The following is an 18209-nucleotide window of genomic DNA, read 5'->3' as shown; positions in this document are numbered from 1 at the left end:
CTGGATCATTTAGTGACTGTACAAAATATCAAACGTTGGGTTTTCAGCTTCTGTGAAGGTCCTCATCTACTATCTACTACTACTACTACTACTAACTAGAGCCCGACCGATATATCGGCCGATATTAGGCATTTCCCGATCTATAGGTATCGGGAAATCGGTCGGGCTCTACTACTAACTAGTTATAATTTAATGATCGAATAATTGGTTTAACCCTTGTGTTGTCTTCCAGTCAGCCATGGGAAAAAAAACTTTTGTTGTCCCTATCTCAATGTTTGAGTCATAAATTTTAGTGTTTATTTTCCCCCATTGTTGGTCATTTTTTCAACATTTTAATCAAGTTTTTTCATGTTTGGGGTGCTTATTTGGACGTTCTGATGCTTTTTTTCAGTTTTGAACGTATTTTTTCATAGGTTTTTTGGTGTTGCTTTAACGTTTTGGCGTGTTTTTTTAAACTTTACATTTTTGGCACTTAAAATAACTTTGAAAATGGGTCAAATTTCACCCAAGGACAACATGAGGGTTAAGTTAAACATTCTCAGATTCCAGCTTCTTCATATGTGATGATGTTCTAGTTTCTTTACTCCTCTGTGACAGTAAACTGAATATCTTTGAGTTGTGGACAGAACGAGACATTTAAGGACGTCATCTTGGGCTTTGGAAAACACTGATCCACATATTTTCACCGCTTTTCTGACATTTTAGAGACCAAACAAGTCATCCAATAATCGAGATAATAATCGACGGATTAATTGTCAATTTCAGCACTAAACTGGACCTTTGTGAAAGCAGTCATTCTCCACTAATTGATATTAAACATGTCAGTGTAACAGATCCCTGCGGCTTTGCTCTGAACTTTAAAGCGGAAACGGTTGCAGACAAGATGAAGCTGCATTTCATCCAAACTCGGCCAGATTACTAATGAGCTATTGACCTATAAATGGCACTTCAGTAATGACAGCTACCAATATTGACCTTTAAAAGAGGAGTAAATATAAAGAGTGTTTCCCAAGGCTCAGCACTGTGTATGTGTCGAGGGGTCAATACGGAGACTCCATTATAGCAATTTAAGTAAAATAAATATAATGCCACATTTGGCCAGTTGGCCAAATGATCCTGTAGAACAGGCATGGAATATCCTGAATGTTAACCAACACACAGGGCAGACTCGATGCAAGTGCTGCTGACAGTCTCAGGAGCAAGAGGCGACCTAGCCATGCACACCGCGGCTCTGAAACACGCCTCGGTGTTAATTGGAAACACGGCCCAACTGCCTCTTCGCTGAGGCGTTTCATTGGAGAAGAAATAAGCAGGAGCGGCAAAATATACAAAGACACTCATGAGGATAAAGGAACACGGCTCAATATGATCGGAGCAGGCAGATAAGAGGACACTAAATACACATCTGACTGAGGCAACACAGTAATCCTAACACAGACAAATAGCCCTTTGTTGAAAACGTCCCCTCGTAGCAAAAGCAAAATGGGTGATTTGTAATATTTAGGAACATTTGTTTCCCTCTGGACTGAAATAGAAAAGTAGTGAAAAAGTTACACATAAAGTTTTCATTTTTCCTGTTTCCTGGGACAACCATACGATTTGTAAAATGTTTCATAGAATATACTGTATACAATATTTTCAGGTTGCGAGCTAAATTAACACACTCTAGGCCCCTCAGTTTTAGGAGAACCTCTTAGGACCCATTGAATTCAATGGCTCTAACATCCTATATACTGTATATATATATATATATATATATATATCCTATATTGTATAATTTTTTTAAAGCACTGAGAGCATCTGACCATCTGTTTCAGATGTATCACACAGGTGTATTATTGCAGACAAGTACCTCATAACACAGTTCTGGTGGCCTTGTGACTGTCCAACACCCCACCTCCATTCCCTGACCTCTATTTCCCCGTTAGTCAGTCCCCAGCAAATCCGAAAAGCCTCCCAGCATCTCCATGGCGACGGGCCTCAGTCGAGCAGATGGCCTCAGTGTGCCACGCAGCAATTAAAGAGGGAGCGCCGAGCGGGGGAAAGAAAGTGGGTCAGGATCAGGGAAGGGGGGTGGGGGGGGGGGGACATACGGACAACGTGAAGCTGCCTCTGCCTCGGGTCTGCGCGCGGACGTATGCATTTGTGCAACGCACACACACACACACCCACACACACACACGCTTGTGTTCATGCCTCAGTAAACTCCTTCCTGGGTCATCCCAGTAAAAACAAATACCCGCCCCACGCCACGAAGCGTCAGCGGTGTGCGAATGAAAAGGGGGGTTCGGACGACGGGGGACCGCCCCCAAATCTCACACACTGCATCTCTCCAACAGTGAGAAGTCAGAAAAAACTTCCCCCCAGAATTATATGGACAAATCCCACATCCAAATCAATGGGATTAACCTTTTAAATCCCACACAACGACACACAGAGTCAGCCCTGTGTTATTACTTCTACTGGAGCGCCTCGACTCTGGGAGGACTTGGTTCTTTCTTTTTCTTTTTCCTCCTTTTTTTTTTAAGCTTCACCAAAGTTTGAAACAAACAGCAGGGATGATACCCACCCGGCGGTGTGGGGCAAATCCAATCAGTTTGATCCCCCGGCTACTTTCATCCCAGTCCATTGAAACATGGGACTTCAATTTTATCTCAACTTAAACCCACTTGTTCGAAAAGATCTGATTGAGCTTCCGAATCGCTCATTACTCAAATTAAGAAAGGCTTTAATTAAAACAGATTCGGAGTTCAATATGATCTTTTAGCCCATTACGGAGCTTTTAATTTAATTTCCTGTTTTCTGTGTCATCGTCTTACCATTAGGCAACAGGCAACGCGTTTGTTTGAAGATGGCTTTAATGGAGAATATGAGTTGGTGTGGGGGGTGGGGGGGGGGGAGGGGGGGCTCAATAGCTTAGGAAAAAATAGAAGGCCTAATGAGCTGGAAACAATTTAATGAACTTTTATTTGCACAAGTCTTTTCTTTCAGTGAGCAGCCCAAATTGTGCCTAAATAGAACTTCAGCCAAGAACACTATTTCAAGGCATACTAGAATTACCTTAGCCTCATTCAGGAACAGCATGACCCGCACATCCCCCGCAGGGTCTACATGCAAATCTCCATGTCCCCCTTTTCCTCTTTACATTTAGACTGACATTTTCCCTTGCAAATTGTCTTGCACAACTTAGGGAGAAAGGTACAACACTTAAACCCATTTTGCAGAACAATTTGAAACTTGGCATCCTGAGAGGTATGAGTGTGCAGTCCAGCGGAGTGGGAAGTATTTTAAGAGTTTTGCTGCAGTATTCAACAGCCTCTATATCAAATTCCTCATTCCAGCATGTTTTCCTCTTTAGCATCTATTTTCAGTTTCATAATGCTGACAAAGAAGGTACACACTGCCGGGAAAAACTGCAAGCCAAAGTATCTAAATAAATATGTTAAAGGGAGAGAAAAAAAAAAAAATCCAAGTCAGATACATCAATAAAAGGCAAGGAAACTGCAGAGTTCACTCTCAGTCTGTGTCTGTGAGCTATGTGGGTGCAGGGTCAGCGAGTGGGTGTTTATGTGGCCACTTGTATCTGCATAACTTATCATCATAAAAATGTTAGAACTCATATGTTCGACACGTGGGTGGGAGAAACCCCTGACCCCACCGGGCCTTCTGTCTCTCTGGCCTGACATGACATTTGGCATCCTTATGGTTCAGCTGACAAATGCTGTGAACTACAAAATGGCCCTGCGTGATTCCTTTACTGGTATCAAAGCCCTCTCCGGATTCTTGACTGGTTAATTCCACTTGCAAAATCGTAGCCAAGCGAGACGTGTGCTGCCAGAGTGGAAGCTCCCAAGTGGAAACCCCTGGCAAAGTTATTCATCTGGAAGAGGCAGGAAGAAGTGAGAGGGAGGATAGAGGTGGGTGAACGGGGTACAGCAGGCATTTTACACGCAACTATTCTGCAATACAAAGAATTAGCTTTAGGGGAAATAGTAAAAAGTAACCCGGACAAAATGTCAACGCCAACTACTACTCAGATGGAGGTCAACTATGACCTGGATCGTTCTTTTTTTAAAGTTTTTTTTCGGTTTCTGCGTCATATTTCATAGGATTGAGAATCGCCAGTGGCCTCATGATACAATGCTACTGCTATTTTAACCCTTGTGTTGTCTTCACTTTCGGGACCCTCTCGTATCCCTCGGGTCAAATTGACACGTGACTTATTTTGGGTTTAAAAAAGAATTCTGAAATGAAATTTTACTTCATAATCTATTAACAAATATTGGCTATATCTCAATTTCAAACATTTCAGATAACATATATGTTTAATCATTCTCTACTAGAACACAATTTAAAATGGAAGTGTTTTGGCTTAAGATTACAATTCTTGTGAAAAATGCACTATGGAAAAAACATAAGTGGTCATATCCAGAATAAGTTTCTGAATTGAGTCAGGAATACATGTTTATCACAGGAAATAAGGTAAGGCCATTGATTTTCGGGTAGAAAAAATGTATACAATGTATACCATTTTTCTTCTTGTAAAATTTTGAAAGGGGTTAATTTGACCCGAATACCATACAAGGGTTAAACATATTGCAATATTCTATCTTTTTTCCAACCTCAAATTTTCCCAATGTCAAATGATGTCCCCAAAAGGAAAACTTTGTCAATATCAGTTTTATCTAAAAAAAAATAACTGACCATCACATGTATAATAATAGATGAAAACTTGCCGTGCGTTATCGATACAGTATCGCCATGGAAAATATCCCGATACCATGCTGTATCGATTTTTTCCCCTCCCATAATATTTCATAATAACGTTCAAATACCCTGCCTTAGACATATCTTTGTTGCATCTTCAAATTTATTTGATGCAACCTTGACAAAGTACTTGCTTGCAATTTGTTCATGTAAAAAAGGGTCAGCTGATATATCACTTAAGAATAGTATTATATATTTGCCGATATAAATATGAACCCCATTGAATAGACTAGAACATACAAAAGGATGGTAGAGGACAGACAGGTACGGCAGCAGGTCCTCATGGGGGAGACACGCTTTCCAGCCTGTCAGTCCTTAAACTAATGCATTAGGGATACTGCAACCGCCCTGTGTGCACTGTGTGTGATGGAGACCTTAAGAGTAGAGGCTATGTGCACATCGTCCATCTATGAGCGTACGAGTCCCATTGGTCCAAGCGTCTCATAATAAATGTCAGGCCTGAAAAGAATAGAACTGAATGTAGGGCTGCACAAAATACTTTTATATCGTCTTTGTGATATCAACTGGCTGAATGAACACATTACAAAAGACACTCAAGGACTTTTCACCTTAGTTAGAAAATTGCACTATTAAATCTAACTGTCATATATTTTTAGCGGCGCATTTTATGTTCGATTCAATGTTCAATAAAAGAATGTCGGAAATTATTTCCTTTCATTTGTTTTAAATCCAACTAGCAGTGTGTTGTAGCAGAACACTGAAAGCAGCAGAACTAAGTACAATTTAACATCCGTTTTTTAATCGCGATTAATATTGTTATCGCGATATTCAACAACCTTATTGCATATTGCATGTTCCTCATATCGTGGCGCCCTAACTGATTGCATATTCCACTTTTTCTTTAGCCGGTGTATGATGTAGGCATACTGTACTGTATATGTGATAAAGTGAACTGAGTTTAGACAAATGTAGTTTACACCCAGCACAACCGTACTCTACAGCTTTGCTGTTATGCATACAAGTCAATAGTTTAAATAGGTGCAGAGCTGGCTCAGACTGTCTGTTCCAGCTCGAGATAAAGGGATAAACACAACCCCACTCCCCCCTCGGAGGAGTGACTGCTGGTTACATTACTCACTCGCACACCTCTTTTTCACACTCATTTAAATACAAAATAGCCACATATCTTGCAATGGCATTTAAATAAAGAGAGGGCATACAGGAAGGAGGCGGAGGCCATTTGGCACACCTGACTTTCTGAACACAATGCAACATTGAAGTCAAATTCAGTCAGGCTTGAAACTGGGGAATCAATAGCAGACTACATTAGTTGCTTTGGAATAGACCCTTACTAGCAAAATGGATGGATCAATGGAAAACTGCAGGCCATTTCTGTGTTTATCTTCGTCTCTTCCGCACATAAGTTGAACCATGTGCACTAACAAACTGAAACAAAATGAAGAAGCTCTACCGCTCACATAGGGTTGACCTCAATCTCAGTATAATGCCGAGCACTGGGAGTATAGTGTCAGCGGTGGCGCGGGCAGAGGGAAGAATAATTGCTGAAGCACTCTCAGACATGTTCACGTATAGGCAATTGAAATCCCTTTGAATTGAGCAATTATCTCTAAAGTCGATCACAGCAGGGGAAGGGTGCCAACATGAATGACGGATCCACACCGTAGAGGGGAATATGACAGACACAGAGCTGACCTGTTATCAGTCATATTTCGCAAGTCTGTCTGCACAGGACCGGGGCACTAAGGAGCTTTGCGGTGAGCTGCAGCACACGGGAAGCTTAGCTACATGTCAGGGTGAATAAATAAACCTGTGTTTGTGTTTTCAAAGCGGACCCCCACCCTCCCCCAACCCTCCCCCCCCCCCTCATAAAACCAATGCACAGCCCTGCCTATGCAACAACCCCCCCATCCCCTTCACCCATTTACAACCACGCTGTTGCTTTGAAGCGCAGTGAGCGCCCGGAGAGATAGCAGGGCGGAATATTAAATGAGCGAACACCATCACTCATTAAAAAGGGAAACATTTCGTGGAACAGACCCCCTTTTGTATCAAGTGCTAACCAAGCCAAACTCTCAGCGAGCGTCGTGCTCAGAGGCAGAGCGAAGGGACAGGAGAGGGAGGGGTGGCTGGATGTGTAGAAGACATAGATAGAAGGGGGAGCGGGGGGTAAAGCCGAGTTTGTAGAAAGTCAAAAGGGAAATGTAAAGTTGTGGCAGGAGATCAGCCCTGAGCCCCGCGAAGCCCTGGGTGCTGTGTAACAATGACAGAAATTCTGATAGCGCTTTGATTCCCGAACACTTCCGTCACGACAGATTGAAACCCGCTGCTACATTTTTTAGAAATAGCTCGATATTTTTTATTCAAATGTGTACTGCAAGCTAATATTCCAGTTCAGCTTCACCGCTGGAGGGCATTTATCCGTGGATGGCGTGTGCAGTGGGGGAGCTGGGAGGTCGGTAATAGGATTGACGGATATGGTTTTTGAAGGTGGTACGGATGTTTTCAGTCAAAAGTTAAAGACAGCTTGTGTAAATATGCAATGCCCTATAAGCTGACCTGTTTGAGGTCATACATTCAGGAAACTGTCAGAATTCTTAAGCAGAATTTGCTTTGCAGGATTGAAAAAGCTACTTATTCAGCAGTCGAGTGTCAAAAACACAAGAAGTCACCAATGAAACTGGGAATTGACGGCTCTTTCACACATTTAGGGCAGGAAGGAAGAAACTCTGAAATTCATTATTGACTCAAATCAACTAAATATAAGATCTTTAGGGCTGCAATTAACGGTCCTTTTCATTGTTCATTCATCTGTTGATTATTTTCTCAGCCGTTCGGTCTCTGTAATGTCAGAAAATGGTAAAAAAACGTGGATCAGTGTTTCTCAAAGCCCAAAATGACGTCCTCAAACATCTTGTTTTGTCCACAACTCAAAGGGTATTCAGTTTACTGTCACAGAGGAGTAAAGAAACTAGAACATCATCACATATGAAGAAGCTGGAGTCTGAGAATGTTTAACTTAACCCTCATGTTGTCCTTGGGTGAAATTTGACCCATTTTCACAGTTATTTTTTTTATCAGAAATGATAAAGTGCCAAAAATGTAAGATTAAAAAAAAACAAACACATCAAAACGTTAAAGCAACAACAAAAAAACTATGAAAAAATACGTTCAAAACTGCAAAAAAAAGCAACAAAATGTCCAAAATAAGCCCCCCAAACATTGAAAAAGTGACAAACATTGGAAAAAAATGGAAAAAGTCAGAAAAAGTGATTAAAATGAACATGTTTATATTTAACCCTTGTGTCGTCAACACAAAATTCGAGTTACTTTTCTCGGCCTTTCTTGTGTTTTTTTCCACATTTTTTGTCACTTTTTACGTTGATTTTGTAGATCTTTTTAGTGCTTTATTAAAGTTTTTGTTTGTGTTTTTCACAGCGTTCCCGAAGCTTTTTTGAAACCTTGGACACTTTTTTTAAACATTCCAACACTGTAACATTTAACAAAACACCCAAATTCAAAGAAAGTGGTGAACTGAGCCTTTACTTTACTTGTGAAAAGCGTTGGTGGGAACCATCCACGTTATTTCTTTTGAAAATTTGGTTGAAAGAAAACCAAATGTGTGATATTGAAACTTGTTGAAAATGGGTCAAATTTGACCCGAGGACAACAGGAGGGATAAAAAGATGGAATCAGAGAACTTGAACTTTTTTTCATTAAAAAAAATCTTTGCAGCTCCAAAATTCTTAACAGTGGAATTATAAAATAGGGGCAAAAATAAATCGGATCAACATTGTTGCCGGGTTGACTAAATATTGAATGTAAAATCTTTATTGACCCAATACAGCAGCCAGCTGATATATATGGGGCCGAGCCAGGACAGCAAGAGGCAGAGCTGCAGACCAGCTCTTGTCAACAACAGACTGCACAAGTCAGCACAAAATCCAACTGAGTCAAACAGAAAACATGGCAACAGCATCAACCAGTCCATCAAGTCTGAAAATGACTCCCAGTCCACCTCAACTAGTTCACAGAGTAGAGGCTGAAGTATGCCAGAAGTATGGACCCAGTCGAGCACCGGCCAATGTCAAACAACCTCAACAGTTATTTAAGCCAATAGGATTCCAGAAAACACACTGGTTTTTTTTTCTGTGACACTGCTTGATGGTTTTTCTGTAACACCTGCTACTACCAGGCTTATATATTTCTTCTATTTCTATATTTGGGGTGGCAGTGGCTCAGTATGTAGGGAATTGAGATTGGGTTGAGAACCAGAGGGTGGCTTGTTCAAGTCCCCATACAGACCTCCTGGAGATGTGCCAGTTCGCCTCTTGGGCACTGCCAAGGTGCTCTTGAGCAAGGCACCAAACCCCCAACTACTCAGGGCGCCTTTCCATGGGCCGCCCCCCCACGCTGACATCTCTCCATTAGAGCATGTGTGTGATAACAACAGAGTGAAAACATTGTCGTTTCTCCTTGCGGGATTAATAAAGTATACATTATTATTACATTACATTTAGCAGACGCTTTTATCCAAAGTGACCTACAATTGCTACTCATCAGAGGTCGCACACCTTTGGTGCATGTAGGGGTTAAGTGTCTTGCTCAGGGACACATCGGTTGATGCATCATAGTGGGAATCGAACCCAGACCTCCCAGACCAAAGGCATGTGTCATAGCCACTGCGCCATCACCACCTGGGATCCATTTCCCCCCTCCGTCCTCAGACTGTTGTTCAGACAGGTTGTTCACCGACTGCTGTGCTCCTTAATGGAGGCTCATCAGCTCAGGAGCCTTTTGTAAATTGACTTGCTCAGGCAGTCAGAAGGGAGGGGGGGGCTGCACTGATCAGATCTGCTTTAGTTTAAAGGCGTACAGCCTTAGTGGGAAGATCAGGAATTATCCACTCTCTCAATCCCACCCGTCATCAGCCCGTGACTAAATGCCCCTGTAGTAAAGCCAGACACAGAGCATAGCATTCCCAAATTATTTCCTTTTTTTTTTAAAGTGACGCAGCAGAAAATACAAGACGACTGCATGAAAACGTTAAAATGATGCGTTAAAAGGCAGCGCTCCCTTCGCACAGCTGTGGATGTAGTTGGTGTCAAAAATACATAAATGTGATTTGCCTTAAACTGAAATGACTGACTGCAGGTAGTAACTATAGTAACTGAGCTCCAAGGGAGAAATAGTGCAAAGAAACTCCACAAGCCAAGATGCATTCACATACTGTCAGAATCTCTCCGACATGCAAACTTATTTACTTCTTCAACCCAGGAACCATAATAAACCCATGCTCAGATGTTGGAACAGCTATCTGACAAATTGCAAGTAAACCATGGAAAAAATGTGGTCAGTGAATGTCATTCTCATTCTCAAGGGCAGGAATTTAACTATTTAATGCCTTGACGAGGATGGACTAAAAAGAACCAAACGACTGGACAGATTCATGCCAAATCAGAAAGGCTCAGGGCAAGATTTTATCCCCTTTATTGATTTCCTTATTTTTCCTTCCGTTGCTAATTCTGCAATTTCAGTTGAAACAGAGACGAATTTCAAGGTTTTTAAAAGCAGAACATTGCAGCTGCAGCATCCTGATAAACGTGTTTTCCATGCTGATCCAACACGGTGGCTGGCTGGTGTGAAGAGAGCAAAAAGGTGCAGGAGAGAGTACACCAAGCAGACACCACACACCTAAATAACAACCAATGAAAACATCGCACATGATACCTAACTGCATGTTCTGACAGAACAAGCTATCCGGTAACCTTATCCAGCCGGTGTCTGGGAAAAAACATGACTCTGGATATTTTTGACAATCCTTCCATATCCCCCAAAAATCGCTTCATTCACTAATCCAACCTATTTCATCATCACAGAGACATGCAGACAAGCTCCCTCGAGGCCTGGAAACATTCATTTTAATCCTTATCGTGCCTAAAATGCTGCATATATACTACAGACTCCAAACAATTGGAAGTTTATTTAACATTCAACCAGTCTTTAATACTATTTGTGCTGTCAAACGCACGCAGAGAACACTGCATTTTGTCCTAACCTCTCCATTATTTAGGTTCAGTGCTTATTGTCATGTTTTATTTATCTATATTGTGATACGCAGCCATTATGCGGAGACCACAGTGGCTGGAAATGTGCCCAAACTTACAAAGAAAACCGAGGATGTGCCTCTTTGGATAGATTGCACAAAGCTTAGCTTAGCTAATTCGAATATTTTGCCAAAGAAAAGCAAAAGTCTTTGACATGAATGAAGGGCAAGTCCATTTCCGGAACGATAACAGAGGGAAGTACACTTTACAGTGACATTTCACGCAGTGTTCGGAGAAGGATTTGCTAAAGAGCTGACAGCAAAACCACAATGAGCTCCAATGCTCAAAGCGATGAAGTTTGAGTGGCCAAGTACCTCCATTAGTTTCTATGGCAAAAAAGCAAAGCTTAATCTCCTGTCAGCTCCCCTCAAGCTAGTCTCCCAGGACTCGGAGCTCTCTCTCTCTCCCCCCCCCCCCCCCCATCCATCACCTCAGCAGGGACCAAAGAGAGACTCCCCAAAGTAATGAGGATCACAGCAATTTGCATTCACACTCAAACCATCAAGGCCCAACAATCCCATAGCGAAATGCCACGATCGGCAATTACAGTTTTCCTTCAAAGAGAAAGAGAAAGTCAGAATGCTAATTACAATGTTCCTGCAGTGTTCATTCCATTAACCATCTTAAGGAAACATTGGAGGCCGGTTTCAGTGCTCAACATCAAGCGTGTGGTATTCCAACATGGTTTATGAACATGTCGGCCATTGTCCTCAGACCCCCCGACTGGCGGGTCAATCAATCCAACGGAAGTACGTGACGTTTCGCGCACAAAGGTAGACTTCGATGTGCTTCAAATGAGTCTGCAGAAACAAAAACACACTGCGACGCCACAGCATGTGACTGGTTGTCATGAGTCAGAATGATCTGTTGTGTGTCAGGCTTCAGTGACAAGCTTGTGCATAGAAATCAGGCAGTTAGCTGCGCAATTAACCCTAAAGAGCCAAAACAATAAAGCCGTCTATCAAAGCGAAACAGGAGACATCACCCGTGGTTCACTTCGCTCGCATCTCTCAGGGGACACCACGTGACAGGAATCACACAGCAGATAAACACAGTTAAAGGGCAATGCCGCAAAAAAAGAAAAAATATGCAGCTGTGTTGAGGCATTAGTAGACAAACTTACTACTATGGCTGCAACTGAAATGTATTGTTTCATTCTGCCGATCATTTCTCTGATTAATCAATTCATAGTTATAAAAATCTATATTAAATGTCAGAAAATGGTGACAAATGTCTGTTTCTCTTTAAAGGTCCAATGTGTAGAAATGTCTCCCATCTACCATAGAGATCATATATCGCAATCAACTCTCTCTTGCCACGCAGTTCAAAGTACGCTTTTGCTCTTTTCAAAATCCTTTTTTTCTGGGTGAAGAAGACTACTGTTCCTGAAAATTGGATTTTGAATACATGTGGTCCTCTATGATTCCTTCTTCTAACTTGCCGGGGCCAGGAAGCGATAGTACCCATTAACATCTTTAGCAGATTAGCTGTGAGTGTGTCATGTGACAGAGAAAACGCAAAAGGCAGAGCAGTATGTCCTGTGTGTCCCTCACCGGCTAACGTATTCCAAGATGGTGCATGAATATGGAGAGTCTACCCAAGTTCATGCAAATGGAAATGTAAAATTTCAAGCCAATAGGAATACTTGGAATTGATGGTGGTGGTAAAATATTCATGAAAAAGGAGAACTTTGTGAACGGGCCATACAGATTTTGATAATGAACAACCTAAAACTTTACACACTGGACCTTTTATATGTCTTGTTTTGAAAGTCCAAAACCCAAAGATATTCAGTTTACTATGATATAAAACAGTAAAAGTTAGGGGAACGTCCATGTTTGAGAGGCTAAAAACAGCATTATTTGCCATTTGTTCATGAAAGATTACTTGATCGATTAATCGCTTATCAAAAAAATGATTTTTCTGTCAATCAACTAATCGCTGCAACTCTACACTTACAGTAAACTCACATGAGGGACTGCGAGAAATGAGTGACAGACGTGAACAACGGGGGGGTCTTCAGCAGAATGATTTAGGCCGGCATGCTGCCAAGTCATTACAAAGATTAGAATTCACAACTACACAATTTCCCTTTCTGAATAATAGTGCATTCAGAGTTGATGCTCGTCCGCCATTCAGTATTCATTTCCCCAATGTTTAATCCAACTAAGATGAGGAATTAAAGCTGGAAAATCTCTTTGTGCCCCCGCTGAGAGCGATATCTATATGGGCTCGTACAGACCCAGGACCCAAGGAGGGAGCCCAGCCATAAACAACCACCTGGTTGCTAATTCAATTCACACCCCATTAAATATCAAACTACAATACTGGGGAGAGCGAGTGCTGATACAAGAAAGCACGAGCAGAGCTGGCGTTATTATTCACAGAGCCATTATTCTCAATGTTGCTTTTATTTGATAATCTGTTTGGCGAGCGGCTCGGAATATTTTCTGTTTATGAATTTGGCACTCGTGTGGTTTCTACAAAACGGTTATTACCATGACGGGCACACATGGCTTTCCCTGATGGATAGCTGCGACTCGCATTTGTTAGGGCCACTCTCCCACTTGTTTGCGCGTCTGTAATGAGGGAAGGGTCTGGAACATGTTGTATATCAATTAAGTCATCAAAGTCAGCGGGCCTTTATGGCTCCGCCCTTTAACCTCAGGGTGAAAGACCAGATTCTTGTTTTTGCATGTCAAAAGAAACGGGGTCCAAACAACTGCTGCAATAAAACATTTTCCAGGCCTTCCCCCTCATGAGATGTCTGACACGCATGAATTGTGTAGTCATTTTGGTTGTAAATTAAATACCGCACAAAAAAAAGGAGAAAAAGGCTATCCGTACGAGGTCTAATTAGGCTTAGAAAACACCCCCCTGCCTTACTCAAATAAGAAATTTCCAGGACACTTTAACTGCAATTTTTGAGACATTTTCTCCTCCCCTTGATTGAACAGCTTCAAAAGATTTCCACCGTGAATCCCAAGGGAACCAGTTAATCCTGATCTTCTCCACAAGCAAAGGGATCATCTCAATGTAAATCAGACAGGGCTTTTTGATCAAAGTATTCAATCAGTCTTAAACACATGACGCTACAAGGAGCCTCACTGCGCACAAGGTCAACATCGTGATTGCTCTCGGGCTCGAAGGGAATTGTGGGGGTGGGGGTGGGGGGTGGCGGGACAACCCAGATGTGACAAAATAAGATTCGCCCGGAACATACTTTTTTTTTTTTTTAGACTCATTAGACTAGGAAAGGGTCACCCGAGTAAAACATCAAGTTAACCTGTATGACCTGCAGTCTGTCAGAGACAATGAGGACACCTGCGTCATTCAAAATATCATATCTGACAGTTATTCACCACACTTGACCCTCGGCCATTCCTTTCTTACAATAGGGGCGGCAGACAGAATTTACCTGTCCGCGCAAAACAAGCCCGTAAACTTTCAGCTAAGCCTTAAAACACCCCTCTGGTTAACGGATCACACACACACACACATAGGTGTATACACATGATGGGTTGTTGGCTTGTTTTGTTTTCCAATTAGAAGCCTGTCAATACAACCACTATAATGATGCTCCTTCCGTTTAGTGTCCAATACACATTAAGCATGTGCTTCAATAATTAGGCCCACTTGGGGAAGCTTTGATGCCAGGATGATCAATGTCAAATTATTATATCCAACTCATTTATCAACCACCAGTGTTCTTCCTCAGCACCTCATCCTTTCGCGCAAACGCACACAATACACACAAGTACATGATTTCTCAAAGTGTGATTGGAGACGAAGGTCACTTCGTAGGAGTGAAAATAACAAAAGGCCTGTATAGGTTGGATTCTAGGTTGTTGTTGTTGTTGTTTTTTAAGGAAAGATTTAGCCAATGTTCGACTAACAGACAGGAGCTGAGGATGACATGGCCACAGGTTTCAATTACCATACAGGAGCCCCTCTGTGTGGCTCCGAGTTGCCATTCCAATGACATATTGGAAAACTTGGGGACTGCTGGCCTGCACGGTTCGCACACATCGCCATCTGCCTGCTGCCTGGGTAACTTCAGTGCTTTGCAGCCAAATAGCCTATGCATTCTGCAGCCGTTTTGAGTGGCTTTGGTTCTGTAAGACTGAACGCAACACTTTCCAATCGTCTCTCACTCATTTGCACCTTGCTGCAAAACACAAACCACGCCATGGAATCGATCCATCCATTTACGCATGAATCAAGTCTGTGTTATTTGAAGAACACACACACACACACACACACACACACCACACACACACACAGTGGAGCAGAGAAGTGATGATAGAATAGACTATGTGTTGGATGATTCCCCGCTGAAGTCTGCGTCTTACCTTGGACGTGCAGCGCTAGCAGGAGTATCCATATCTCCACACACATCGCCATGGCACCTCAACTATCCGTCGGATCTCGTTTGATAACCTGAGGGGTGGATGAACAGGGGGGGCTCACTCGAGACGACAAAGAGCAAGCATGCAACTTGTGCAAAATCCCACTTTGGTTCAAAACTAGTCGATCTCCCTCACTGAGCGGTAGGAGACTTTCGCAAAACTGGAGGATCGGTGTTGCGCTTCTCCGTGCCAAAGCATCCAATTTCACGTCTGCGACGATTTCTTGGCTGGCTGGCAGAGTTTTGCTCTAAGTAGAAACCTAGCCCCGGGTCCACCGAAATGAAAAATGAGATCCAAGCAGTTGCAGATTGGACCGGTTTAGGTGATGGGAGTCTTTTGCGTAAAAGCAGGCGAGGACAGAAGTAACGTTGGGTTTTTATCAAAGCAGCTATTGGAGTTTAGGCATGTAGCCTTTGTTGCTCCATGCATCCAGCGTCCGCTGCGGCTGCACGACTCTCTCCCTCCGCACGGGCTCAGGGATCAGAGGTAAAGTGGGCGGGAGGTCCTCGATCGATGCTGCGAAGCTGGGAAGTTACCAACACTTGGAGACTTCCTTCAGGGAAATGTCGCCTTTTTTTCTTCCGTATGCAAAAAAATGGACAAGGAACGTAACAGCTGATCTGCTGGCACCGTCCCTGTAAATTTGAGTTCCGTAAGTTCCCGGTGCTCCCTGTGCGCAGCGGTACAGATCAGCACACTGCCAGGCCGATGAAGTTGTTGGAACTCTCTGGGAATGGTGGGATGGATGCGCCCCCCCCTCGATTTTGTTTTGTTTATGAAATACAGTGTAGCTTTATCCCGCTATGCGCACAGCCCCCCTGATCTGCCAGTGCCTCCACATACAGTGCGTTGTGTTGCCGACTATCGCTGAGGCTTTGGGAGAGATCGGGATCGGGTGACGTTGTGCAAGGGAGGAGTCTGCAGTGTCCTGCAAAAAAGCAAAAGCATCGCCTGGAAAAAACTCCAGCAGCAGCAGCAGCAGCAGTAGCCTGGTTGGTGGTAGCCCCCTAGGAAGTGAATCTCAAACTTTTTCATGAACCCAAAGGGTCTTTAAAATGGCTCCTTGGAGCAGGAGGTTAGACAATTTTGCGCAAAGATGGATTCCGATATAGATCCGTCGAAGACACGGGGTGGGGATGCGGGAGAGGACATAACAGAGTGTACAGTTATGCCCTAGTGAAATGATGCACTCATATGTTGAAATCCCTACAAAGGACTCCCTTTGAAACTGGCCAATGAGAATCGAGGAGATTTTTCTTTTATTATTTAAATTGTCCCGTTTTCTCCCACAAAGAACTGCTCAAAATACAATTTCATAATGCAAACTAAAAAACAAAAATGACATTGAACTAATCTCACTGATATCCACTGACCAAAAGAGCAGCATATCACAGTTTGTTGTTAGGTAAATAAGTGAGAAACTGTAGTGTGTAGTTTCATAATACAGGGCGTTGTTAGGTGCCCCATTAATGACCCCTGCTGAACCCCAGACCTCATGTGAACCACAAGTCTAACAAACATGTCAGGGTGGGGCAGTGACTGCTAAAATATGAGCCTTAGCTACATGTTCTCATAGTGAGGTCACGTTGTGGCAATTAAAAAAATAAGGAGGAAGCAATACTGGATGATGATCTTAGGGAGAAGAAAATTACTGAAACATTTCTCTTACGTCTTCAATATATGGGTTTGTGTGCATGCGGTCTGTTTTACCTCACAAACAAGCTGTGTGTAGCTTACAAGCCATCATCCATCCTTCCTTCCTTCCTTCCTTCCTTCTCACTCCTGAACCAGTTTATCCTTTTTCTCCAGAAGCAACCAAACAGGATCAGGCCTGCGGAGGAAGTACTTGGAAATGAATGGCAGGATGAGTGTGTTAACACTTCCCTCTTGTGGACACTGGTTCTTTAGATAACTAAAATCATTTGTAATGAGATAATATAGCCTATTAATCCCACACCGGGAAAATTCCTATGCTACAGCAGCACAAAGAAGACATGTACACACATCAGAATAATACAATACTACAGACATAGGTGGAAACATATATATTAAGTATAAGGAATAGAAAAAAGTCGAATTAGTTAAAATAATAATGGTAGTAAATCAAACATATTTACACATAAACACCTTTCTTTAAAGAGAATATAAACACAGATGTCCAGATGAGACAGGTGCAGATGAATAGAAATGAAATATTACTCAGTTGGAGGTGTCACAGAGTAATAAATAATAAAGCGTAGTGCAGAATATTGTCCAGTGACGGCTCATATTGCACAAAGAGCTAGCAGTGCTACGTTATGATGTTGTATTAAAGAGTAATTAACTAGGTACATGACTCCCAACTGATCATACTTGTAAATCATTAAATTTTGCATTTATAGAAACAAATTCTCCTTTTATTTGGCACCGTGAACACCTTTCACTACAAGACCACTAAGTTTCTGGTGAAATACAAACGAGGACATGAGTTAATTCTCATGTTGTCCTCCTCTTCAAAATTAAAAATCAACACTTTTGTTGACGCTTTTTTTTATCAATTTTTTAACTTTTTCATACGTTTGTGTCCCTTTTGTCAATGTTTGTCACTTTTTCTGACCTTTAACACTATGTAACTCTAATTAATTTACTTTAGTTTTACAGTTATTTTTGGTATTTATGGTCAATAAAGCTCAGTTTTTTGGAAATTATACAACATTTTTGAGTTAGAAAAGCAGAAATTAGGACTTTTTTAGACTAAAATGAAAGGCATGCATGTTGATGGATAGTCACAGACTGGAATATGTCAACTTTCACTCAATACTATTTCAAAAACACTTCAATTTGTTTTTCAAATGCTATAAAAATTGAAAGAGACACCCCAAAATTAGTAAAAGTAGAGATTTGTACTTGCCAAAGAGATTTGTGTGGAATCAATCGTGTTATTTAGGGGAATTAAAAAGAACATTGA

The 18209-nt window shown here is 42.0% G+C and overlaps 1 protein-coding gene across 3 annotated transcripts in view; it reads right to left on the bottom strand.

Moving 5' to 3' along the window:
• nectin1b (nectin cell adhesion molecule 1b) overlaps nucleotides 1-16339 on the bottom strand; it is a 208161-nt gene extending 191822 nt beyond the window's left edge. Inside the window, exon 1 of one of the 3 annotated variants that reach the window (XM_032505986.1) lies at nucleotides 15167-16339. In XM_032505986.1, the coding sequence (XP_032361877.1) occupies nucleotides 15167-15257 (91 nt within the window). In that variant the 5' untranslated portion in view covers nucleotides 15258-16339. The remainder of the gene's footprint in view (nucleotides 1-15166) is intronic. The other 2 variants (XM_032505995.1, XM_032505978.1) reach the window with 2 other exon arrangements.
• Nucleotides 16340-18209: the final 1870 nt, after the last annotated feature.

The sequence above is a fragment of the Etheostoma spectabile genome, chromosome 3 (assembly GCF_008692095.1).
Source record: "Etheostoma spectabile isolate EspeVRDwgs_2016 chromosome 3, UIUC_Espe_1.0, whole genome shotgun sequence".
Lineage (NCBI taxonomy): Eukaryota > Metazoa > Chordata > Actinopteri > Perciformes > Percidae > Etheostoma > Etheostoma spectabile.
This window is presented reverse-complemented; position numbering and strand designations above follow the sequence as displayed.